At 43.9% G+C, this 26,253-nt stretch overlaps 1 protein-coding gene across 1 annotated transcript; it reads right to left on the bottom strand.

Annotated features, from left to right (window-relative positions):
• Positions 1-25,062, bottom strand: LOC145411399 (neural-cadherin-like). The gene is given in 14 exon segments (XM_080281440.1): positions 1-131; positions 365-532; positions 5,700-5,879; positions 6,027-6,215; positions 6,472-6,704; positions 6,912-7,089; positions 7,823-8,162; positions 8,308-8,646; positions 8,739-8,972; positions 16,832-17,070; positions 17,073-17,176; positions 24,040-24,170; positions 24,566-24,709; positions 25,015-25,062. Coding segments are annotated over 14 exon segments (2,658 nt in total).
• Positions 25,063-26,253: the final 1,191 nt, after the last annotated feature.

The following is a 26,253-nucleotide window of genomic DNA, read 5'->3' as shown; positions in this document are numbered from 1 at the left end:
TCAGCTGCCCGTCGTCAAATTGTGCACAGCGGGATGTGGCGATGGTGAGGGGGGTCGACAGTCCTCGCGGGACAGCGCCGTAGTGGACGACTCTGGTGGGACGAGGGCAGGGGCGGGTGTGGGAGAGGGGCCTGGGGGAGAGGCAGGCCCTTATGTCAGAACACACAAGGATGATCAGCAGCGGGCGTTTACAAAGAGGTGTGTTAGTTTGAAAGAAGAAAGTTACTTCTACAAAATTACAATTGTGAACATAGCCTGTTCCCAAGAAAAAGACTTTATGGGCCGCATCAGTTAAGAACACACACACCAGTTAAGACTACGGCCGTCGATCAAGCTACATTTCTTACTTTCCAACAACTCTTACCTTTCTGCGTCTCTCCTGCACAGGGGTCCTGCTTGAGATCTGGCGGTTTGGGCCTGAGCAGCGGCGACCGGACGGCCTCTGGAAGGTGTCTGAGGAGGTCCATCACTTCCAAGAATCCCGGCGTGACATGCATTATGCTCTCTCCCTCCAGTGTTTCCTCTCTCACACCTGTGGGGCATTATAAGCAAAGGTGAGCTTAGGGTAAAACCTTGATCTCACCTTCTGTCAGTCACAAGAAACAGATGATTATTTAAATAGATATATAAGTGCAGAGAAGTGCCGTTGTAAAGGCAATAATTCTCTACTATCAACAGAACTGAACTGAACCTTCATGACGGAGCGATTATATTGCAACCTTTTAAGTACGTCAAAGGAGGTTATCAAGACTAGCTTTTTACAGAACTTGCAAGTATAACCTCTTCATCCAGATAGGTAATTATATTCACTCAAGGGTTGGCTGAGCCTCGTTCCCTCTTGTGAATCACATGTTTGGGGCAAATGTGGCGACACCCAAAGAGCTTTCTGTCTCTGAGCATTAACCCTCCTCAGGAACACCTGGATCTGACAGACCCGGGCGATTATTTCGATGCTATAGTTCAGTAACTTATAGATGCCAGGGATCCCTGTCTATCTCAAATAGCTTCCTAACTTTTTTTGCCCATGCAGGGTGTAAGGGGGTTACTTTCGTGTCTCTCTGTTTTGCAATATATCACTTAGAATTGCATGTTGGGTCTATGAGACCCTGGTGTACCTGAGGAGAGGGGAGAATTTTTCACTCCGAGTTTGCAGGTTGTTTTAATGCTGTTTGGGATCCACAATGCCCATAATGAAGGACCTCCATCCCTCAAGTGCTGACACAAGTGCTAGGCTTATAGTGTTCTTTGTTTTCGTGTATGGCCACTGCCAATATATATATATATATATATATATATATATATATATATATATATATATATATATATATATATATATATATATTGTTAAATGTAGAGGAGGAAAGGGTGGCTGAGATTGTGGCGGATGAAAGGGTGCAAGGAATAAATGTGTTGGGAGAGTTGAATGATTCTAATCACGAAGGAGAAAGTGGAGAAGGCAGTAAAGGAGATGAAAACAGGGAAAGCTGCAGGTATGGATGGGTGTGCTGTGGAATGCCTGAAGGGTGGTGGAGTGACTATTGTTGACTGGTTAGTAAGATTGTTGAATGTGTGCTTTGTGAAAGGTATGGTGCCAATTGACTGGGCAAGTGCTTGTGTGGTCCCGTTGTATAAAGGCAAGGGTGATAAGTATGAATGTACTAGCTTTAGGGGTATAAGTCTGTTGAGTGTTGTAGGTAAGGTGTATGGTAGAGTGCTAATTATGAGAGTTAGAGAGGGTACAGAGGGGGTCATTGGTGATGACCAGTGTGGCTTTAGGAGAGGGAGGGGATGCGTTGATCGGGTGTTTGCTGTGAGACAAGTGTGTGAAAAGTATTTAGCGAAAGGCAAGGGATGTGTTTTGGGCATTTATGGATTTAGAGAAAGCGTATGATAGAATTCATTGGGAGGCTTTGTGGACTGTTTTAAGATTGTATGGACTTGATGGTAGGTTACTAAAAGGGGTGAAAAGTTTTTATGTAAATAGTAGAGCGTGTGTAAGAGTGGGGAATGCTGTGAGTGATTGGTTTCCCGTGAGAGTGGGGCTGCGACAGGGATGTGTGATGTCGCCTTGGTTGTTTAATATTTACGTGGATGGTGTTGTAAGGGAGGTGAATGCAAGAGTTTTAGGTGGAGGTCTGAGTCTGGTGAATGTTGATGGTGGAGAGTGGAATCTGAAGCAGCTGCTGTTTGCAGATGATACTGCACTGGTGACTGATTCAGAGGAGAGATTAAGACAGTTGGTAGAGGAGTTTGGAAGGGTGTGTGAAAGGAGGAAATTGAAAGTAAATGAGAATAAGAGTAAAGTGATGAAGTGTACGAGGTTGATAGATGGTAGGGGGATGAATATAGTTTTGAATGGTGAGTTGCTTGAGGAGGTAGATTGTTTTAAATATCTAGGGTCACATGTTGCTGTGGATGGAAGAATAGATGCAGAAGTGAAGTTTAGAATAAATGAAGTAGGAAAGGTGCTGGCAGGAATGAAAAAAGTGTTTAAATGTCGTTCACTTAGAATGGATGTAAAGAGAAGGCTGTATGAGGATGTTGTGGTACCGACTGCGTTATATGGGGCTGAAACATGGAATATGGGTGTAGCAGAGAGGAAAAGTTTGAATGTAATGGAGATGAGGTGTCTGAGGAGTATGTGTGGAGTGACGCGTATGGATCGGGTGCGAAATGATGAAGTGTGAAGGAGAACTGGAGTTGTTCGGGAGATGGCTGGTAGAGTTGAGCAGAGGGTGTTGCGATGGTTTGGGCATATGGAGAGAATGGATAATGAGCGATTGGTGAAAAAGATAACTAGATCTGATGTGAGAGGTGTAAGGCTGAGAGGAAGACAACGAATAGGATGGATGGACAGTGTGAAGAGAGCGCTGGATGCGAGAGAGATGTCTGTTGAGCAAGGAAGAGTGGCTGTGCGTGACAGAAATAAATGGAGAGAAACTGTGAATGAATAAGTGATGACGCAGCCCTGAGGGGATATTTTCCCGCATTTGGTCTGATCAGCTAGTCAGGTCAGGTGCGGGTAAGGGGATGGGTCTGTTATGATGTGTCAGGGGTAAACCAGTTCTGCTGTCGGGCCCTGCTGCGGATGTCACTGATTGCATTGCGCAGTTGACCCTTGTGTGGTGTGGTGCGGTGAGGATCTGTCCGTTCTCCCCTTTGGGGCTAAGATGCGAATGAATGTGTTTGAATGAATGAGTAAATGGGGAGTGTGTCGTCCTGTCTCGGCTACCTCCCTTTCCTTGGGGGAAGCAGCCTAAGTATATATATATATATATATATATATATATATATTTATATATATATATATATATATATATATATATATGAGTTGGCATTTTTTTTTTTTTCTTTTTAAAATATGTAGAGTTACGTGACTCAAAACTTATTTGTATAATTAAATAACTGATAAGACCTAATACTTTGTAGTATATTCAGGATTTCATTAAGTGAAACATGTGAGACAGTACAGCATTTTTTAAAAGCTGGGTTTGACAGACTCAGGTGTACCTAAGTTGTAAGCGAAACTGTAGGTGTATCTGAGGAGGGTTAAAAAAAAGTTTTGATCTAATTTTAACCAAGCCTTGTGGAAGGTTTGAGGGTCAGGCAAGGGAATGACACTTTAAGAAAAATAATTCACGGGGGAAGGTCACACGGCAAGGTGAACTTAAACACTGATTTAATTAAGGCCAATCGTGGTGGAAGAGTTGAGGTGATGGCAAGAACGAACTTAGTCGATTTTGATGACAATTAGCCAAACGATAAGATCACAGGCTAAGGTTAAATATTGGTCCATGTGTATCTACGTGAGCATTAGAAAAAAAAAAATCTTGATCTGATTTGTCACATGGTTGAATGGATGAGTGTCTGCCAGAGGTCTTTAGTTTTTTTTATAACACCAGTTAATGCTCGTGGTCCCACGGCAACAAAATTCAGACATTTTTTTTCCGATTTAAACCAGTCTTTGTGGAATGGTTCTGGGTAAGGGATGGATAAAGGTACCGGTCTTTGACTCTGAGAAAAATCAAAGGCCAAAGTCACTGAGAAAATTCACAGGGGAAAGGTGGCATCGCATGGTCAGCTTAAACAGTAGACCAAATTTTGTGAAGCTGTGGGTATGGCACGGATAAAGAGATCTGATTTTAAGAACTCAGTCAAGGTCAGAGGGGAAGGTCATTTTTCGATCCGTGGGTGATTGTGCATGACTAAAATAACATGAACTTTTTTTCTTAAGGTCTTTTCAACCAAACTTGGCGGAAAGGTTGAGGGTTCACCAAGGGATTGGCCTACTGTTTCTGATAATAGGTCGAAGGTCAGGGTTGTGCGAGAAGGCCAGCTTACAGTTATCAATCGATTTGGACCAATTTTAGTTGAAAGGCTCAGCGTAAATCAATAATAAAGTGCTTTGATTTTGAGAATTATGCGTCCAGGTATCAGATCACAGAGCAAGGTCAAGTGTCCGACCCAACAGCTCAAATGGTTTCGATCTGATTTGGACTAAACTCAGTGGAATGTCGGAGGGTATTGAAATGATGGGATGCATTTTCGAAAACAATAGGTGAAAAATCAAGGTGAAAGAGCAAGGTCAATTCGTTTAGTTTTTATCCGAACTACACCAATCTTTGTGGAAAGGTTCAGAAAAAGAAATGAATGGAATGTTTCGATTTTGAGATGAATCGGTTGAAGCTCATGATTGCAAAGTAAAATATTAAGCATTTGGACCATTTTCACGGCGCTATGTTGCCCTCTTTGAGCATCCCTTCCTGTTTTATTCTCTTCTCTTTCTCTCCTGACATTTTCATTCACCTTAGGGTACTCCTTCCAAACTGGATAGATTATATTTTGCCATTACCACTCCCGTAAGTTTAATATAATTTGGAGAAAACGTGAATGTATAAGGAGTACAATACAATGCAACACCCTCGCTTTACAAATGATTCAATAGCCGAGTTACCTCAGCCTTATTTGATTCATCCAGCTATGTCCAAATCGAATCAAATCTACTCTATCTTTGTCTTGTGCCCCTGACCTCCGACCTATTCTTAAAATCCTTGGCTGACCCTCAACCCTCACCAAGTTTCGTTTAAACCAAGTTAAAACTGTTAGGACTGGCCTTCTCCAGTGACCTTAATCTTGGCTTACAACCGTCAAAATCAAATCACTACCACCTTATCTGTCATACCCTTATATTTAACATTGTTCAGATCGATCAAGATAAAGTTATACCGTTCGCACACACACACACACACACACACACACACACACACACACACACACACACACACACACACACACACACACACCGCTCGCTGGTGCAGTGGTAACGCTCTCGCTTGCCAACTGGTGGACGGGAGTTCGCGCCTCGCTCAGGTTGCGAAAAGTTTCACTGACGAAGTGGGTGGTTACTGTCCCCCTTGAGCAAGGGGACGGGTGTGTGCGTGTGTGAAGGTCACAGCCTTGCCCATAGATCGGACTATGTGAGCTCTCAGCTCCCTTCCGGGAGGATAAAAGCTGACATATCACGACCATCAAGTGATCCTGACCGACCAGGTGAATTACACACACACACACACACACACACACACACACACACACACACACACACACACACACGCAAAGACTGCAGGTGTATCAAGCTTATAGTCTTAGTTTGCTAAAGGAGTTAGATAATATAGCCTGGTCATTGATTTGGTACTGACCGGACAGCGCAGAAGACAAGGAGTCAGCACTGGACCCATCTCCTTCGTACGCATAGGCTCTGAGGTCGTCCTTGGCTGGCAGCGGTTTGGGCCACGAAGCTCTGCCCTCGACCCCAGCCACATCAGGAGCCTCACTGTTGCCCTCCACCTCACTATCGTTTTTACTTGTCTGCATTTTTCCTGGGAGGCGAAAGATATTAAGCCTGCTGCATATGTTGTTGTTCTGAACAGAATTTTGTCTCTATGAAGAGACATATATCGAATGCTCCATACATTTTACATTTTAATATAAGGCTGGCCTGAGATGAATTCGTACGAGATGTGTACCTTGATACTGTCTGCTGGTGGTTGGAGAGAGTCTGAGTTGTTTGATCAGAGTGTAGTGGGGTTCATCTCCTTGTAGGATGGTGTTGCCCTCCTGGCCTGCCGCCTCTTGCGTCACCTTGTGGTCACCTCTCTGTCCCAGCGTGAACCACTGGTGTCGGAGTTTCACTGAAATAAATACGCCAGCAACCACTGGCAGGAGCACGGGCAAAATTAATGTAATGTATTACGTTGCCTGCTGCAGCAAAATAGAAATGTTACGCCATATTTCAAGATCATCATAGTTAGTAATACTTCCGTAAGGTAATTTCTATCATCATCATCCAGTCCTGTGGTGCTCCATGAGGAGCGTAGGAGTCTGGGACTAGGCAGGCTGGTCCTGGCATTTAAGATGAGAGTGACCAGCCTCACTTACTTAATAAAACTGTCTAACATTAGTGAAACATACCAATGATAAGTATAGATAGTGTGACTGCGGCAATAACTAAAGCAACTGTGAGTGGGTGTGGTACGGTTGCAATGTGTGTCCACTGACAGTGGTCCCCCGTGTGGGTGGGGCCGCACACACACTGGTAGCCGGGCTGCAGGTTGTGGCAGGACCCACCGTGCAGACACGGCTGCCACTGGCACTCGTCCACGTCACGGCAATCGTGGCCCGCCAACTGACGCCCAGGACCGCAGCTGCACCAGGGTCACGTCAACAATAGGTCATTTGTGGGAACATGAAGTGAAAACATATCGTATTATCTGATTTCATTTAGCAATAAAAGAAAAAAAAATCTAGGACACATTTCTCTGTGGTGAAAAGCTAGGACTGCTTGTCAGACAGGGCCAGCTATATCAAGATACATAGCATGGTGCATAATGTTGAGTGAATTTGTACAACACCTGCAGGTTGCAACGCCCCAGGTGGAGATGCATGTGAGAGGTGGAAGGCAGGTGGTGCTCAGACAGGCGTCAGGGGCGGAGCAACCGGACTCCAGGCCCCACTTGCTGTCATTGGTGGTAGGGAGCAGCGGTACAGCATGCCCACACACCCGCACGTCATCCACACACACTGATACATCTGCAAAAAGATCAAAGAAAAATGGAACATGCTTAAGAAATAAATATGGTCTTAGCACATGATTAACATTTTCTTAATAAGAATGGATGGCATTATTAATTCATGCAAACATGTTTCTAGAGCACGGAGAGAAAACACCAGTTATACACATTCTTAGGTTAAATTGTGAATCTCATGAAACATACTGAAAAACCATTGTTTATTGAACTTTACTGCACATCAGTAAAAAAATCAGTTATTATTGTCCTCAATGTCCAGTTCTTATAATCTAACAGTTAACAGGTTGGTATTAACAGCTGTTTGCACTAATACATCCTGATGTTGCAAAAGTGAACTATTGTATTCTGGATATCGCCAAATTATTTTATTCAGAATAGAAGTTACCTCTTGCTCTAGAAGGGCTAAAAATCAAACATAACTAGCTGTTACGGCTTTGAATAAGAGAGAAGAAAGAGGAAGGTTATCCATGGAGGACAATGTTGAAAGCTGAACAGGTAAATTACAAAGGTCTGGAGTATCACTATTTTGAGTGTGAAACTGCATTGAGACGTCATGCATATTTGTGGCACTTATAATGTATTCTAATTCTGTGATGTTTAATGCTGTTGTACCGACGTGGTTGGCAAATGAGCACTTAGATCTATTTTAACGAAAATACCTGCAAACAGTGCAGAAATGGTCGTTACACGCTTTGATTTATTTGACAACAAACATTCAAGCTAACAACACTTACTCTCATCCGGGTCATCCAATGGCTCAGCAAGATTCTGTCTCAAATATCCCGGGACCTCGTCACCCAGCATCACTGTGTCACTGTCGTCAAAAAGTGGAGGCACTGAAGGTAAGTGAACCAGTGTTCTCAGGTGATCCTCTTCTGAGGCAGCCAGAGACACAAGGGACTCGTTGTGACGCCAACCATCACCATCATCCACGGCGATCACTAAGCTGTACCGGTGGTATTCAGCCGTCACCATGTGCCATTCTCCATCATCCAGTGGCTGGCTCTCCGCACAGGCAGAATTACCTGCCCATCCTTCTCCGAACACTCGAACACACGCTATCCCTGCCTGTAGCTGAGGGGGACCATGGGGTGAACCTTGAACCCCTACAGTGCAAACAGTTCTGTAGCAACACTGTTACATTATGAACAACTTCATTGCAAATGCTGCATCTTTCTGACAAATTATTGCTCTTGTCAAAATGGAAAGAATGACTCACGTGCAGTAAGAAGACGGCATCCTGATGGCGGGTAAGCAAGCTAAGAAGAATGATACTGCTACTATCCCTGATCCTGAACCTCAGTTGTGCTGTCAGGATATGCGATCCAGGAGTTAAACTTGGGACCAGCCTGAAGTAAGATGCAGAGACGAGGGTAGCCGGGAGTGTGGATGTTGTGCATCCTGGCCCCGTCCACCCTGGGTCACACACACACTGTGGCTGATGGAGGCCGCCCACACACTGGCCCCGATGCCCACAACCACCCTTGCACATCTCTTCCTGGGGCTGGCAACCACTTAAGCCACCCTTGCTGTAGGCTGGTTCGCCCAGGTCCACAAGCTGCAAGAAAACTACGGAACAGTAAAGGCTGCTGTGTCTCAGAAAAAAAAAAAAAACTTCAATACTCACACCTTTAATCTATAAATTCTTACCTGACCGTTGAGGCGAAGGTGTGAGATGCATCCAACCAGTGGTCGTGGTGTGGGAGCATATTTCCACCCATGGTCAGCAGAGCTCGGAGGATCGTGGGCAAGGCCACCCACCTGCAGAGGCCAGGTGTCCAGCAGCCTCAGGTCACGCCAAGACGTCCGTGCTGCACAGTGTGAATCATCCAGTGACGAGTTTTGAAGACCACGGCCACACAGGTCAACCACCACCGCCATGCCCTGTGAGCACGAACTGTACAATTAGGCTACCTGTTACAACCTAGGATAGTATTCTCTGGTATTTCCTTCCATCAGATGATGAAACTGTACTTCGCTTCCTCTACAAACCGTAAAATTCTCTCACTCCTTCAGTACTAAATCTTTCGAATCCTCACTTGCTGCTGCTTTTTTTATTTAGGGCCTTAAAGTTAGTTCTCTGTGCTCCATTCAAAATTCGATAATTGGTATTAAATGCTGGTACATAATTTATATTCATCAGTGATTCAATAACGGGACGCCTTCATATGGTGGCACAGAAATAATCAGGGCACAACTGCCTATTTAATCAATCGGCCCCCAACTACTTCCCTATCCCCTGAAAGGACGATGATGGACTGAAGGAAAAGGGCAATTTAAGGCCGCATTCCATAGGATTCACATTTCATATAAGCCATCACTATCACCACTACCACCAAAAACACCACTACTACTACTACTACTACTACTACTACTACTACTACTACTACTACTACTACTATGACTACTACTACTACTACTATTATTACTGTTGTCGATATTAAAAGAGCATAGCATTAGTTTGAGAAATGATGAGTGAGAGCAGTGGAAAGTGGAACTGTTCAGAAATGCATGTGGGTGGCGTTGGTTGGATAGGATAAGGAACACAGAGAACCATGAAATATGTGGAGGAAGGAAGTCTATCAATCGAAAGTTTCTGTTTGGATGGCACAGTTATATATGCGAAAATTAATACAAACAGCGTGGTAAAATATTATATGTGTCACTAAGCGTGGAGGCATAAAGAGGGTTGGAAGCTCGAAAAGATGACTGGGTGTGGTAAATGACTGGCAAACGCGTATGGCATTTAAGGGTGAAAAAGAATTAACAAAGGACAGAAATGTACAAATTTACTAATTACAGAGATGCATACGACAAGGGATTTTGACTGATGGAATGGCCTTTACCAACTGTGAAGCACACATAAAATGTGGATAGTTTTTGCTTGTAAATTGGAGCTGAGATCTGGAAGGCCGGAATGATGAGTGAAAAGCTGTGTGGTCCGCCTCATCTAACACTGTACTGATAGTTCTCGTGATTTTATATGTTTCGTTTCGTTTTTAAAGGCTCCAACATGCTTGCATGTGTCGGCCTTGGTCACCTAATGGCGGCTCTCCACGCTGCACGATCCATTGCAGCCTCCCTGTTCAGTCCCTTAACCCTAAGGTCACACTTAATGACCTCGTCCCATGTCTTTCTCGGTCTACCCCTCATAACCCCACCCCCAATATTAACACTTCTCACCTTCCTCACCCAATTATCATCCCCCATCCTCTCCACATGTCCAAACCACCTCAATCTACCTCTCCTCATCACAACACCAATACACTCCAGTCCCATCCTACCTCTCAACTCTTCCATTGTAAACCCAGCCCCTCCAGGCCTTGGACGCAGGGACGCACTGCACATCCACCTAATCATTGTCATTTCTGTACGTCTGAGCCAGCGAATGTCTTCCTCCTTCACTGCCCAGGTCTCACTGCCATACAGCATCACACTCCTAACACATGCTGCATACAAAGACCCCCTTAGCACGTAGGGAGAGCCCTCTCAATGTCAGGAGAGGCAAGAGCTCCCTGGAACTTCTTCCAACCACTCCTCACCCTAGCCACAGAGCTAGCTCCAGCCCCACCTCCAGCACACAACATGTCTCCCAAATAACAAAACTCTTCCACACACTCAAGATTCACCAGCAAGTTCAATCCTTTCACGTCTGACGATCTCCACCTGCTCACCCCGGCACGCCGTACACATAAAATCAGCATTATCTCGCAGTCCACCTCTGACACCACTACATCTCTTATGCACCAATTTATCACACACACCGCACAAGATGGAATTACTTCCCACGTCCTTGTGGCAAACTGCACATGGCCACTCTCCCTCGTCTTTGACAGTACCGCCACCAACCCTAGATATCATCACTTTTGTTTTATCTGCATTTACCCTTAAACCCTTTTGCCCCATACCATCTCTCCACTTCCTAAACCTTTCCTCCGCCTCCCTTTCATTCTCTGCAATCAACACCAAATCATCAGCATACAACAACTCCCACGGGAGTCCATTTCTAAAGTCACGTGAAAGGGCTTCAAGTACCATGCTAAACAACATGGGACTCAAGACTGACCCCTGATGCACACCAACATTCACGGAAAACTCATCATTCAAATCTCCATTCACTCTCACCTAGGTGTGAGCACCCACATACATGGCCATAACCACCCTAACCAGCCACTCCTCCAAGCCAAGCTTTCTCATTGCCCACTTCACCACCTCGCTAGGGACTCTGTCAAAGGCCTTTTCCAAATCAACAAAAACAAAATAAAGATCCCTTCTCCTACCAATATATTTTTCCTGAAGCTGTCGAACAATGAATATGGCATCAGTGGTCCCCCTACCTGGCATAAACCCAAACTGCATCTCATCAATATTCACTCTTTCTCTAATCATACCTTCTAAAACTCTCTCCATTACCTTCATTATCTGATCTAAAAACTTTATACCTCTATAATTTCCTCTTTCCAGGTCATCACCCTTCCCTTTAAACACATTTACAATTTCACTCTTCAGCCAATCATCTGGGACAACACACTCATAAATAATCCTATTTATCAGGTCAGTGACTAAACTCACCCCTATATCGCCTGAGGCCTTCAACATTTCGGCAGTCAACCCAGAAACACCTGCTGCCTTCCCCACCCTCATCCTGCCTATTGCCTCACTCACAGTAGCAGTATCAATCAAAGGCCAAGGGCCAGACACTGGATCTGCTGGCTCCAAACCTTCCCTGTCCCAGTCAAACTCCTCATTCAACAACCGGTTATAATGCTCTCTCCATGCATCTTTAATATCCTCACTGTTCACCACTACCCTTTCTTCATAATTCTTCACACACTGCTCACCTATGATATCCCGATTATCCCTCTTCACCTGACCTGCCACCCTAAATATATTTTTCCTTTCCCCATGATTTAGGTTATCAAGTAATTGTCTCTGTGACTCAGACTTTGCCCTGTATACCTCTCTCCTAGCTCTACGCTTGGCAGCCAAATATTCCTCTTTGCTACCACCCTTCTTCCATTCCCGGAAAAGCCTTCTTTTCTCCTTAATTGCAGCTTCTACACCCTCATCCCACCACCAAGTTACTTTATGTCTTGGTGGTCCTCTTGTCCAGCCGCATGTTACATCAGTAACTCTCAAGAAATTGTTCTTGAGGGCTCTGTACTGTTCATTAACGCCTCTGTCTACAGCTCCCTGTTCAGCCACCACTCTCCTCAACTCGGTATAGAAGGCATCTCTTACTACTTGGTTTTTCAGCTTCCATATTTTCCTCCTAGGTACATAAGTCCTCTTTTTCATCTCTTGTTCTTTAAGCACAATATCACAAATCAATAGTTTGTGCTGCTGCACACACTCCTCACTTCCTATAACTTTAACATCCCTCACTAACCTCCTATCGGCCCTCCTAACCAGAAAATAATCTATCTGACTGCTATTTCCCCCAGACTCATACGTAATTAACCTACTGTTTCTTTTCCTAAAATATGTGTTGCACACAATCATGTCCGTTGCCTCCCCAAACTCGAGTATCCTCTCCCCTTCTGCATTCCTTAGACCATATGCACATCCCCCATGCACTCCTTCATAACCTTGTGCTGCTTCACCTACCTGACCATTTAAGTCCCCTCCCAAAATCACTATCTCATCATCCCGTATACCACCCACTACACGTATTAAATCATCCCAAAATCTATCTTTCTCTGATTCATCCAATCCTGCCTGTGGAGCATATGCCGATATAATCACAGCTATCTTTCTTCCCAACAGAATTTTCACTACCAATATCCTATTGCTTACTCTCAAAACATTCATAACATATTCCACCCATTTCTCCGCAACCATCACACCAACACCTCCATATCCGTCTGTCCCCCCCTGCCAAAACAACTTATAGCAACAGTCCTTCCCAACAATCTTTCTGGCTGATCCACCCTGTACCGGACTTCCTGCAAACACGCCACATCCACCCACCTCCTACTGAATGCCTCAACGACTTCCCCTGCTCTTCCCCTCAAACTTCCCACATTCCATGAACCCACCCTCATCCCCATGGGTGATTTACTGTCCTCAGGCTTGCTTTGAAACCTTTTTTGTTTTGTCATCTTCAGTATTAATAAATGGGGACAGACACAGCACAGGTCCCACTCACTGCACAATCCCAGGTCCAGGCAATGGATCGCCCACCAGCTTACCAGTGGCTGTGGTAGTGACCTCGGGGCACCCTGCCAGGACAGCTGCAGGGACACCCTCCAAGCGCGTCTTGGCACTGCAACTATCCCGCCATTATACACCCACTGATAGGGCAGCCTCCTGGGGCGCTACTCCCAGGTTCGGGCCCCTCTCTATTGGGCGGAAGCGGCAGCCTGGGAACCGCAGTGCCCTGTACCCTCTAGCACAGGCCCGAGCCCCATTTCGCCCTGGACCCCATGATCTATGCCGGCGGAACCCCCGCCACGCCTCCCCCCAGAAGTCCGCCACTAGGTAGCGGGGGCAAAGTTTTCTGGCCGCATGCCCTTGCTGGCGCCAACCCCTGTAACGTAGTGGGATACGTTGTGTGAAATGTAAAGTGCATGTGGTGTAGTGCATAGATAAGTAGAGGAAATGTTTGGGAGAGTATGCTGGTCTACTCTCCATGTTACTGTAACACTGAAAAGGTCAGCACAGGGGATGGTTAGCTAGTGAAACAGGAGCTCCAGCTCTCCCTATCACCAGCATTCCCATTCCCCTCGGGAGTACTACCCTGTTCGGCCCGTGCTACGGCCTCCTCCTAGTTCTCTTTCTTATTTCCGAAGCCCTAAGAACTCCATTTTTTTAGAGTAATACAGAAATGATCTCACTCTGCTATGTAACCAGGAAGTTGATTCAGTAGATTTTCAGTGGATACTGAAACGTTATGAATGTCACATCGCCTACATATAAAGGTCATTAAAAAATATCTAGAGCTCAAAATGCAGGATGGCCCCGCGTCCCAACACTGACCTTCACCCGCCACAACCTTTTATCAACTGCACCAAAATCGAATAACTTTTTCACATCGCCATACACATTGTATACCGAGTTTGATCTAGATCGGACCAAGCATGTAGAGGTGTATGGTATGTAGGAGGACAACTGGGCCTTGAAAGCAGGCTGTGAAGCCTATGCCCAGAGTCGGACACGTAAAAAAAAAAAAAAAAAAAAAAAAAAAGCATCCATGATAATGGCATTTCTCGAACTTTGTTCTTGACCCCTGATCGTCAACCTTGACTGATCAGGATCAAAAGTGAACATCTTTCCAGATCCACACACACAACTTTGATCCAAATCGGATCATATTCATGAAACAGAATACATACATACAGTACATACATACATACACATAGCTTACATACATGAGACAGGCTCAATGACAGCACTTTTTGTATTCGGAGTCGCTAAAAATTTACATAAATTAAACAAAATGCCACTACTTTATTTCATGTAATAGTGCAACACGTTCTGAAGTCCTTTTCTGGTTGACACGAGCTACAAATGTAATAAATACGACACACACACACGCGTGCACGTGCACATCTTAGTTATTTTCAAGGAGGTTCTAGATTTCAATGAACTCTTTTCCAGATTTTTTCCATTAGTTTTGTCACGTGGTTCTGAAGATATATCACGGCACACAGACGAGGAACAAATCCGTACCATTGCCTAAGAGCTTTGAAGGTACGAATAAACACGTACCAAAACAACACAGACTCCACACGTGTGTCGCACGGAATGTAGTATAGCATTAAAAATAAAAATCAGTTTCAAAATGTCAGGGGAACTAGTGAATGAAAATAAAGATCTTTGTATTTTTAAAAGGCTATTTACGATACTTTAACACACACACACACACACACACACACACACACACACACACACACACACACACACACACACACACACACACACACACACACACACACACACACACACACACACACACACACACACACACACACACACACACACACACACACACACACACACACACACACACACACACACACACACACACACACACACACACACACACACACACACACACACACACACACACACACACACACACACACACACACACACACACACACACACACACACACACACACACACACACACACACACACACACACACACACACACACACACACACACACACACCTTTGCAATATTCTGGACCCTCGTGAGTGTGGGTAGCTGTGTGGAGAATTGACACACAAAAATTTATAAGAAGCTCTGAGAATAAGGACCCTGACTATATTGCATAAAATGACCATGTAAATGAAGTCGCTGAGATACGTTCCAGTAAGTATCGAGATTATGGTCACCACCAGATACAGCTTCCTACAAACATTAATTTTCTTCCTTCTAAATACGTTAGATATTTTTACATCGGCTCCCGTGAAGCAAGAGCGGGTGTTTTGTGTGTGTGTGTGTGTGTGTGTGTGTGTGTGTGTGTGTGTGTGTGTGTGTGTGTGTGTGTGTGTGTGTGTTAATCCGATTTTAATCAAACTACGTAGTCGGGTTGAGGGTATACCAAGGACTAAACACTCTTCTTTAAAACAAAAGATCAAAGGTCAAGGTCACAGAGTAAGGTCAACTTAAAATTTATGTAATAGAGGCCAAGCTTTGTGGAATGGTTGAGGATAAGACAAGAATAAAGGATTCCTGGGGTCACACTTACAAAGAATGGTCAAAGATTAAGGTCGCAGGACATGAAGTACAAAAATAGTTTTCGTGGGAGGGCTAAGGATCTGACAACAATGAGGCGATTCACTTTTGGCAACAATCAAAGGTCAAGGGCAGAGGGCAAGGTCAAAGACAGACCAGTATGTCTTTGTGTGAACAAAATAACAGAGTTCTGATATGATATGGAACAAATTTGGTGGATGGGTTAAGGGTCACCAAAGAGGCTGACACACTGGTTTTGAGAACAATAGACAAAGAGTCAGTGTCACATTGCAAGGTCAACGTATAAATGTTCATCCGACTTACTGAACTTTGTGGGAGGTTTAAAGTTCAAATAAGACTAATGAGATTCAATTTTGCGACCAAACAGTCAAACATCAAGATCACTGGGAAAGGTCAAAGGCCAAGGCCACTGGGCAAAGAAAATTCAGTTTTAATTTGATCTGAACCAAACTTGTTGAAAAGACTAAGGACTGGGCAAGAATGTAGTCATTCGACCGAGTTATCAGTTGAGGGCCAAGATCACAAGGCAATGTCAAATTTTCGGCCTATAGACCAGTTGGTGGGAAAAGATGTTGCACTCTTGGAATGCTTCTTGTTTTATTGTTGTGTATCGCGATTTGTTCGTCTTCGTCTTGTCATCCTACATATTTTTCCGTTTTCCCACTTGCATACATTTTCTCTCGTGTGCTGTAATCACTGTCAATCATAAAACCCAGCTACCATTTATTAACTAGCCTAACCAAACTAGCCTGAAATAACCTAACCTGCCGGTTAGGTCTTCCCGTTAAACTGTGCTTACACCAGACGGGAATCGGAAAACACTTCCGTTAGAAAGCACGAGGGAGACCACATGGAAAAAGAAAGGCACTGGAAAATACCATGAAAGCAATAAAAGGCAATAGTTGTCGTGTATGGAAAACAGAAAAACACAAAGTAACCAGCAGGACAAAAGAAGTCACTTGAATGCTCTATAGTAGTGATTATAAATTCCATTATTATTTACCTGTGTTGCTAATTTAAGGTACACTATGACCTACCTGAGTGTTGAGCCTAATGTGTAGTGTGTGCCACTCGCAGTCACTGACCACAGTGGGAACTTCCAACACAACAGGCTTTGCTCCGCCTTCCACCATGACCTGTGGGCGGCCGCGCCTCAGCTGAAGGGCCAACATGGGCGTGGGTGGGTGATGGGATTGGCGTGGCAGGGGCGCCAGGGGCCCCGAGTAGAGCACCAGGGCGTGGGGGCGGCTGGTGAGGACACGGAGGGAGATGGTCAGGGAATGCAGGGTGGCAGTTGTGGCACCCAGGCCCAGTACTTCCAAGAGAAAGTGCGGCTCTGGATCTTGCACTGGTGGGCCGAGGACCGACATGGACACACACTCCTGACAATCACATGTTTCTGTACATCGGGCATGCAAACCCTTACATACGTGCTACATAACAGGTACAACATATTACTATGCAACAGATTTGTTTCCCTTCTAGGAATCAAGTCATGAGTTTCTTAAGGGACAGTGCACATTGCATTTAACCATCTTCACTGCAACAGTGATATACGCTTAATTCTTACTACAGTTTGAAGCTTTTGTTACGTCTAGGGAGAACTTCCGCAGCGAAGGGACCGGAAATAATGTTGACTAAACCTCTTTGCGACGTAACCGTTTGCAACGTTCTGTATTTCAATTTTTTCTTGCTTTTACCAGGTGATTTTATCGTATGGACACGGTAAAAATATTAATAGAAATAATTTATGTGTGATGGAGCAATATGTCCTTCGTCTAAGCTGTGCTGATGTAACTAATCTTGTCTACGATTCGTTTATTAATTCTTGTACTATGTGGTCATGCAAAATACGGCCTGCGTTTCATAAATGGCCTTGTTCGTCACTAGATCCACCAGTGATAAAAAAGGCAGCCATTCACTGTCAGATATAAAAAATATTCATACACTGGCCTGGGCCGTCACTGAATGATAAAAAGAAAAAAAAAAAGCCATTTCCCTATCAGAGAAGCAAAATTATAAATACACCAGCCTCTGTGATCTGCATGACAGTCCAGAGACGATACAGGAAAGAAGAAAGTAAATGCATATTTCCACAGCAAGATGCTTCCCACGTATTAAGGGTATTTTTTGTTTTACCATAGAGTACAATCTTAATGTTTCGTTATGTTCTACCACGTGCAATTTTCATCGATATTGTCTTCTTTATTCCGAGTATATGCGACGATACACCAACGTTAAATTCAATCTGGCAACGCACTTTACATTTTATTCTTGCTTTCTAAAGAAGATAATATTTATCTAGATAAGACTTTTGAAACTAGAGAGGTTAAATATACCCATAATTAACCCCATCACTTTTTATTTTTATGTGAGGAAGAAGGAACAAAAGGTAACGAGCCCGCAAAACCCTTCCTTCCAAGAGAAAAACAAAATACAAGAGAGAGTCAAATTTAAGATCCATTCATTTCGAGATGCCTGGACACACTGCATTTGAAAGACTGGAGATCATAGGAAGCAGGAAATACAGACAGAGGGAGACGGTTCCAGAGTTGACCTGTTGCATAAATGAAGGATTGTGAGTAACGGTTAACTCTTGCATTAGAGAGTTGGACAGAAAAGGGGTGAGAGTTTGCTGCTAGACGGGTGTTATGCGCCCGTTGTAGAGGTGGAGGAATGCATGTAGATAGTTTAGAGGAATAGTAACCATTGAAGCAGCGATAGAAAAGAGATAAAGATGCAACAGTGTGGTGAAGAGACAGAGGTTGAAGGGAGTCAGTAAGAGGGGGAGTTAATGAGATGAAAAGCCTTTGACTCCACCCTATTGAGAAGAGCTCTATGTGGGGAGCCTTCCCACACATGAGAGTTGTACTCCACACAGGGGCGGATAAAACCCCTGAATAAAGTCAACAATTGTGCAGGGGTAAAGAAGGAATGGAGTCGGCTTAGCACACCCAATCTCTTGGAAGCAGATTGTACAAGAGATGTAATATGATCTTTCCAAGATAAGTCCCGAGTAAATGAAACCCCAAGCATGTTCAATGATGATGCAGGATTAAGCTGAATATTATTAAACATTAGTGGGTATACCTGTTGAAGATTTTGTTGGGCTGATAGGTGTAAAAACTGAGCCTTTGGTCCATTAAAAACAACCAGAATACGAAGTATTTTTACCCCAGTCAGAGATACGAGCCAAGTCAGACATTAGGTGTGTTATAGCCTCATCCCTTATGTGCTGAAGTAACTGCTGAGATGGAGGTTGTGGGAATCAAATGGAAAGGTGAAGGGTGGAGTCATCAACGTATGAGTGGATAGGGTTAGATGTACAGCTTAGAAGGTCATTGATGAATAAAAGGAAGATAGTTGGTGATAGAACAGAGCCCTGAGGAACACCACTGATGGCCATCTACAACAGCGGCTATAGAACGACCAGAAAGGAAGCTAGCGATGAAGGCACAGACAAAAGGATAGAAACCGTAAGAGGGCAGTTTGGAAATTAAAGATTTATGCCAGACTCGATCGAAAGACTTTGAGATGTCAAGTGCAATGGCAAAGCTTTCGCCAAAGTCCCGAAAGGAGGATGACCAGGAATCTGAAAGGTAGGTGAGAAGATCGCCTGTGGAGCATCCCAGACGGAACCCATACTGATGATCAGGAAGAAGGTTGTGATAGGAAAGATGCTTTAAAAATTTTCTATAAAGAATAGAATCGAAAACTTTTGAGATACAGGATGTTAAAGCAATTGGACGATAGTTAGAGGGTTGGGAATGGTCACCCTTCTTTGGGACTGGCTGAATGAGAGCAAACTTCCAGCAAGAAGGAAAGGTACAAGTTGACAGACAGAGGCAAAAGAGTGCCTAGGCAGGGTGTAAGCACAGAAGCACAGTTCTTGAGAACAACAGGAGGGACTCCATCAGGCCCATATGCCTTATTAGTATTGAGGCCTGTGACAGCAGAAAATACATCAGCTGAAGAAATTTTAATGTCAGCCATGAAGAAGTCAGAGGGGGGAAGTGATGGAGGAACAGCACCGGAATCGTCTAAGGTGGAATTGGAGGAGAAAGTCTGTGCGAAGAGATCTGCTTTGTCAGTAAAAGAAATAGCTACAGAGCCATCAGAGTAGAAAAGAGGAGGGAAGGTTGATGAGGTAAAGTTGTTAGAAAGGTTTTTGGCAAGGTGCCAGACGGAGCGGGAAGAATTCGAGTTAGAGAGTTGAGAGCATTTTGTTTGGATGAAACTGATTTTAGCAGAGCAAAGAACAGACTTAGCACAACTGCGGGCAGAAACGTATAAAAGATGTAATTCAGGGGTGGGTTGGCTCCGGTACCTTTTATAGGCCCTCTCCTTGTTGTGGACAGCATTAGAACAAGCGTGATTAAACCAAGGCTTTCGTGCATAGTCAAAGGATATGAGAAAGGAATGTATGCTTCCATGCCCGAGAGAACAACCTACATAATGCGCAAAGCACACCTGGATGGCTCCTGGCCATGGAAGCAATAATCATTCCAGGGAAAATCAAAGAAGTACTGCCTGAGGGCCTCCCAATCTGCAGCTCCAAAGTGCCACAGACGACGTTTCTCTGGAGGGTTCGCAGGCCATACCGGAGCGATAGGATAGGTTAAAGGTGATATGGTTGTGATCGGAGGAGCCCAACGGAGAGAAAAGATTAACAGTGCAAGCAGAAGGATTAGTTATAAGGAAGAGGTCAAGTATGTTGGAACTCTCCAATGCAGTCAGGGATACTGGTAGGGTTCTGTACAAGCTGCTCTAGGTCATTAAGGATAGGAAAGGTGTAGGCTTGTTCACCAGGTGGATCAGTGAAAGGAGAGGAAAGCCAAAGGTGGTGGTGAACATTGAAATCTCCTAGAATGGAGATTTCAGAGAAAGGAGAAATGGATAGAATGTGTTCCATCGTAGAAGTAAGATAGTCAAAGAATTTTTTATAGTTAGTAGAATTAGGAGATAAGTAAACAACACAGATATATTTAGTCAGAGAATGACAGGAAAGCCGAAGCCAGAGTGTAGAGAATTCAGAAGAATCGAGTTCAGGAACACGAAAGCAATATAAGTTGTTGCGTATATATACGCAACAACCACTTTTGGCTTTGAAATGAGTATAGAGAAAGCAGGAGGATACAGAAAAGGGTCTGCTGTCAGTTGCCTCAGACAGCTGAGTCTCAGTTAGCAAAAGAAGGTGAAGTTTAGAGAAGGAGAGGTGGTGCTCAACAGAGCAAAAGTTAGAGGAAAGGCCACGAATGTTGCAGAAATGAAGAAGAAGAGAGTCAGACAGTGGTTCCAGGCATCTTGAGTCGTCACCGGGAGAGGGGCAGAAGGTTGGGGCATTTATGGTCCCCCCCCCCTGGGGACTCCGAGGCTACGTTATTCGGCGCCATTTTTCAAAATTTTGAAAAGGAAGTGTGGTGTGTACTGTGCATGTAGTTTGGTGTTGATAGAGAAACTTGTATTGGAGTGTATGCTGGCCTACTCTCTCTACTACAGACCTTTGGCAGGCTGCATGAAATTGTCTGTTCATGACTTGATAAAAGTAAAAGAGGCATCATTGTACTGAAGTGGTTAAACATATGAATCTCAACTATGTGTGACTCAGGAAATTCAACAAATGTCTGGATGTGGCCTGCCAATGAGCCAGTGCACTAAGTGGTCCTGACATCTGGTGGGAGTCTGTGAACTTCTCCCAGATGAAGCTGTTACGGGTGTGAGAGTTGCAGCTACCAAAATTTGATGTTATTCTACACAAAGCCAGCTAAAACTGAGTGTTGTTACATTGAACATCAGGGTTACACCAAAAAAACTAAGGGCTGTACAATATTCATGGCCTTAGAAAGAAGATAGGTTGGGAAAAAAATAGCATTCAAGTGTATGTTCTACTCCTATCTATTAGGTGATTTCTAGGGGTGTATTAAAGAGGGTATATGTGGAAATATTGCCTTCATGCATGTATAAAGACGGTAAATAGTTCGAATAAGGGTAATAGGATTTCCGTTTCTTAAAAAACAATGATGAAAGATATGGATAAACTCGCCATGCGACATTTCCATTCGGTACTCTGCTCTGCCACACGTACGATTATAAAACAAACACGAGACTGGCGAGGTGCGTCGGTGATGGGATGACTTGGTTGAACTGAACTGTTTATTGTCATAAAGGTACACAGTGCTAATACAACAAAAGGTGGTGGGTCGTGCCACACACCTTCAGCCAATACAGTTAGTAATTGGACAATCGTGGTTGTGGCCACCTATGTGTGTGTGTGTGTGTGTGTGTGTGTAGCCACATACTCTGTTAAAAAAAAAAAAAAAATAGGTTACACTCCATGTTATGAAATACGGAGGCACTGGTATGACGTATTACATACAGGAGTACAGGGTAGTACTAGAACAGTAAAGGAATACTGTGAAACAAATCAGTACTAACCGTGGCCGAAGGTGATGACATAGCATCGCCTTACAAGCAGGTCGGTGAGTGAGGCCACAACACCCTTCACCACCATCACACCTACACTCTCCCTACACTAAACTCTCACTTCGTTTCAGATCTTCACTTCTTTTTGTCGTGCTTATATTTTATACTGTACATATTCTCCACTGATACACAGTAGAGTTTTGCTTACACTGGCTTGAAGCAGTACATTTTTAGCAACTATGACTAGGAAACATAAGGCACACACACCCTGTAAGAATACATCTCTCTCCGTTTGAGATCATCACAACTGTTTAGTTGACTATACAGTCTATACATGACACTTTTTTTTTATTTTTTTATTATTAGTATTTCTCCCTTACACTGCCTTGGAAGCGCAGTTGTTAGCGGCTATTGCTAGGTAGCGGAGTGCTTGAATGTTCCTAGTCTGTGGAGGATAGAACAGAGGATAGCAAGAATGTAGTGCTTGTTAGTATTGTGGTCCATATTCCGGATATTCACAGAGAATTGGGAGTAACCGTTTTTAGTTGATTAACTATGTGATTTGTTCAATGTTGAGAGTTGTGGGTTTCTATACTTAGCATTTAGCGCTGTGACATTGACAATAAGAACAGTTAGCAAAATTACAAACTTTGTTTGCATCGTGGCTGATTGAAATCAAATTCAACTTTCACTGCAGACCAGCACTCATTTATGAAATAAGTGACAGGATGGGCCAGGTTTCCATCAAAGATGGACGCCAAACGTCGTAGGCTGTGGGACACGCCACGTAGAAGAGGTGGTGAGAGAGCAACAAGGAAAACATGTCGTACATTGCTCCGGCAGCGAATTTTAAAACATGGCAAAATTTGTGCATGAAAGCATTTCCTCATATATTTACCATGTTATAGTCCTACACCAATTATATGGGATGTTTATTGAATAGTAAATTGTATGCAGAAGTTGATTCCATGGAGATGATGGTTCCTGTTTAACGATTTGTTTTTTCTTTTCTAATGTCACTTACACACCAATAGCATGATTGTCAAAGGCATTTGAAAAATTTTGTGATTTGAGGAAACTACATGAAAGTGCATAGAAAAATTTATCTTTGAAACCCGGAAAACGTTTTTCTGGGAGAAGTTCACAGACTCCCACCAGACGGCAGGACCACTCAGTGCTCTGGCCCATTATAATATTTGTTAACCTTGATTATGCTCTTCATTTTATTTTTTCTTTTTTTTTTCTTTTTTTTTTTTTTTTAATTCTCGAGTATTGCCATAAATTTAACAGTTCACTTCGTGAGGCTCAGCAGTCCTCCCACGCACCACACACCAACACATATCACCACTTCAGCTTTAATGTCCACCGTCCATACTGAATCCGGGCTATCTCATTCAAAACTGGTGCTGTACACTATGTTATGCTTATGTACTGAAGCAGAGATGTGGTGATTCAACTGTTCGGCACTGTGATGAATGTATCTTAGCAATTTCATCAGCACATGCAGGAAGAGTGTACAAATTATGTGACAATTTCGCCTTTTGAAATTGACTCAATCTATAAACAAGGTAGCATAAATCAACAAATATCACAATATCAATCAGTTTGCCCAGTTACTGTTGGGATGCAATCAATTTGTTTACCAGTACACAGAAATCATCAACTGGCTGTAACTCTAGTAAAGGGGCTTCTTACGCAAAGGCACATCGTCGTTCTGACTGATTAATATGAAAAACAGTTTGCAAGACAACCTAAAATCACTATCAAGCTCAAACTTATCCTTTTACTCGTCTGATTCTTTACTTGTAAGATTCAGATCTACCTGTCCCCGTGGATGCAGCGACCACCGTTGAGGCAGGGTGTGTTTGCGCAGGTGTGGTGGTGGCGGACTAAGCAGCTGTGGGCCCGGGTGAGGCGTGGAGTCACCAGGGCAGTGGAGTTAGTGTCCACCACCTGCACACACACACATACATATACACACATGCTTAACGATTGACAATACCTGTTCTAATATATACGTTCACGTCAAAAACACTTAGTTCATATAACTTTCATTACACAAATGTAGCCCAGGCACTGATGAATGTTAAGCAAAAGAGTAAGATAAATAACAACGCAGAGAGAGAGAGAGAGAGAGATGTGAGCAGGGAGCAGGGCAGTGAAATGACGGGGGAGAGGGCGACATGGAGGCGATTTGTTTATGACCACCCCTTACGGGATTATGGCGTCTGGCAATAGATAGATATATTGACTGAACAACGCAAAGAAAATAGTGCATAATTATTAAGATCTAACTGATAACACCAATGTATTCAAAAGCTCAACATGAATGAAAACTTTTACTGTACCTGGAGTGAGAGTGAGGTTGAGGCCCGAGAGGCGGCAGAGGAAGGGTCGAGAGAGCCTTCTGGGTGTCGTGGGTGCTGGTTGTCACTTGTGTCCACGGCTGTAGTTGTTTCCAGCACCACGGTCAGGTTGGTTGAGGCCTGCAGCTGTGGTAAATGCGATGTCATTTTATTAATTGGATGCATCACGTCTTGCTGAAAGTAGGTGTGCTACACTCATCTCATTTTCGAGAAACATTGAAGAACCAGGCACGAATATAATTCATATCAAATAACTGTATGAAACACACACACACACACACACACACACACACACACACACACACACACACACACACACACACACACACACAAAAGCTTGTCTCAAATTTTTTATACAACTGCGTAAATAAACTCATACACGCACATAACTCTCAACTCCCAAACACACATACATACACACACACACACACCTGCTTGGCATGGAGCAACAAGAGGCCCTGTAACTTAATGGGGTCCATGTAACGAGCACTGGTTTCCCTGACGCAGAGCCACACGACCACTGCTGGTGCTGTGTCCTGGGAGTGATGGGCTGGCCGACCCTCCACACTGACGATCTCAACTTCTGCTTCTACACCCGCCACCTGCTGCACCCCCTCCAGCACCCGGCTCAGCCCTCCTCAACCATGCTGAGAGTACACGAGAAGGCGACTAAAGCCCTTGTTGTAAGCTGCACTGAGTCTTCGTGGCACTGCTTACTGAGAGATTTATTTTGCATATTACACCTTATAATTCTCCTCATTGCTACTGTATTTCCATTGGTTTTATATCAATACACTTTGCTACAGTAACATACATAAGAATATTGGGGGAACAATCTGTCGGGCTTCCCTGTATTAAAAACAAAAATATCGAGAATACGAGCAAATCGGTCACAATATGAAGTTACGATGCCTATTGTGCCAGTAAGAGTACGACTGTTAAAGTGTATCACCTGGGCAAGGCTCGTTAATCCCTGCATTACTGTGGTTTCCAACAGTACAGGTGACTTGGGATTAACTTCTATCGAACATATGATACTCGTTCTCCAATACCGTATAATGTTTTGCTCTTCCTCAACCCTCCACCGCGATGACAGGACGAGAGAGAAGGCCTGGGGTTCATGCTTTGACTGTGAGATCCAGTATCCTCTTTACTGCATACGAGAAAAGAGAACTGGGGATGAATGGCTATCGACGGTACATGATGACAGGACGAGAGAGAAGTCTTGGGGTTCATGCTTTGACTGTGAGATCCAGTACCCTCTTAACTACGTACGACAAAGAAGAAAATTGAGGAAGAATGGCTATCGACGGTACGAAGATAAGTAACGTTTTCAATATGGTCGTCTCTTGTTTTTCTTCTTCAGCCATCCTTCATCATGGGTTCATGCTTTGACTGTGAGATCCACTACCCTCTTTACTACATACGAGAATGGAGAAAATTGAGGATGAATGGCTATGGACGGTACGAAGATAATGAACGTCTTCAATGTGGTCTTCTCTTATTTTTCCAGCCATCCTTCATCATGTGACAACAGAGGAGAGTAAAAGGTTTAAGATCAATGCCTACCAACGTTAAACGAAGACTATACCTAACTCTCCAGATCGAAAAATATCCTGTCTATCTAACTACTGCCAGATCCCTTAATTCCTTTACGGGTGGCCACAAAC

This window comes from Coenobita brevimanus, chromosome 11 (genome assembly GCF_032717465.1).
Source record: "Coenobita brevimanus isolate Jiangsu-jjx chromosome 11, ASM3271746v2, whole genome shotgun sequence".
Taxonomy (NCBI): domain Eukaryota; kingdom Metazoa; phylum Arthropoda; class Malacostraca; order Decapoda; family Coenobitidae; genus Coenobita; species Coenobita brevimanus.
The sequence above is the reverse complement of the archived record's forward strand: the minus strand, read 5'-3'. Positions and strand labels throughout refer to the sequence as shown.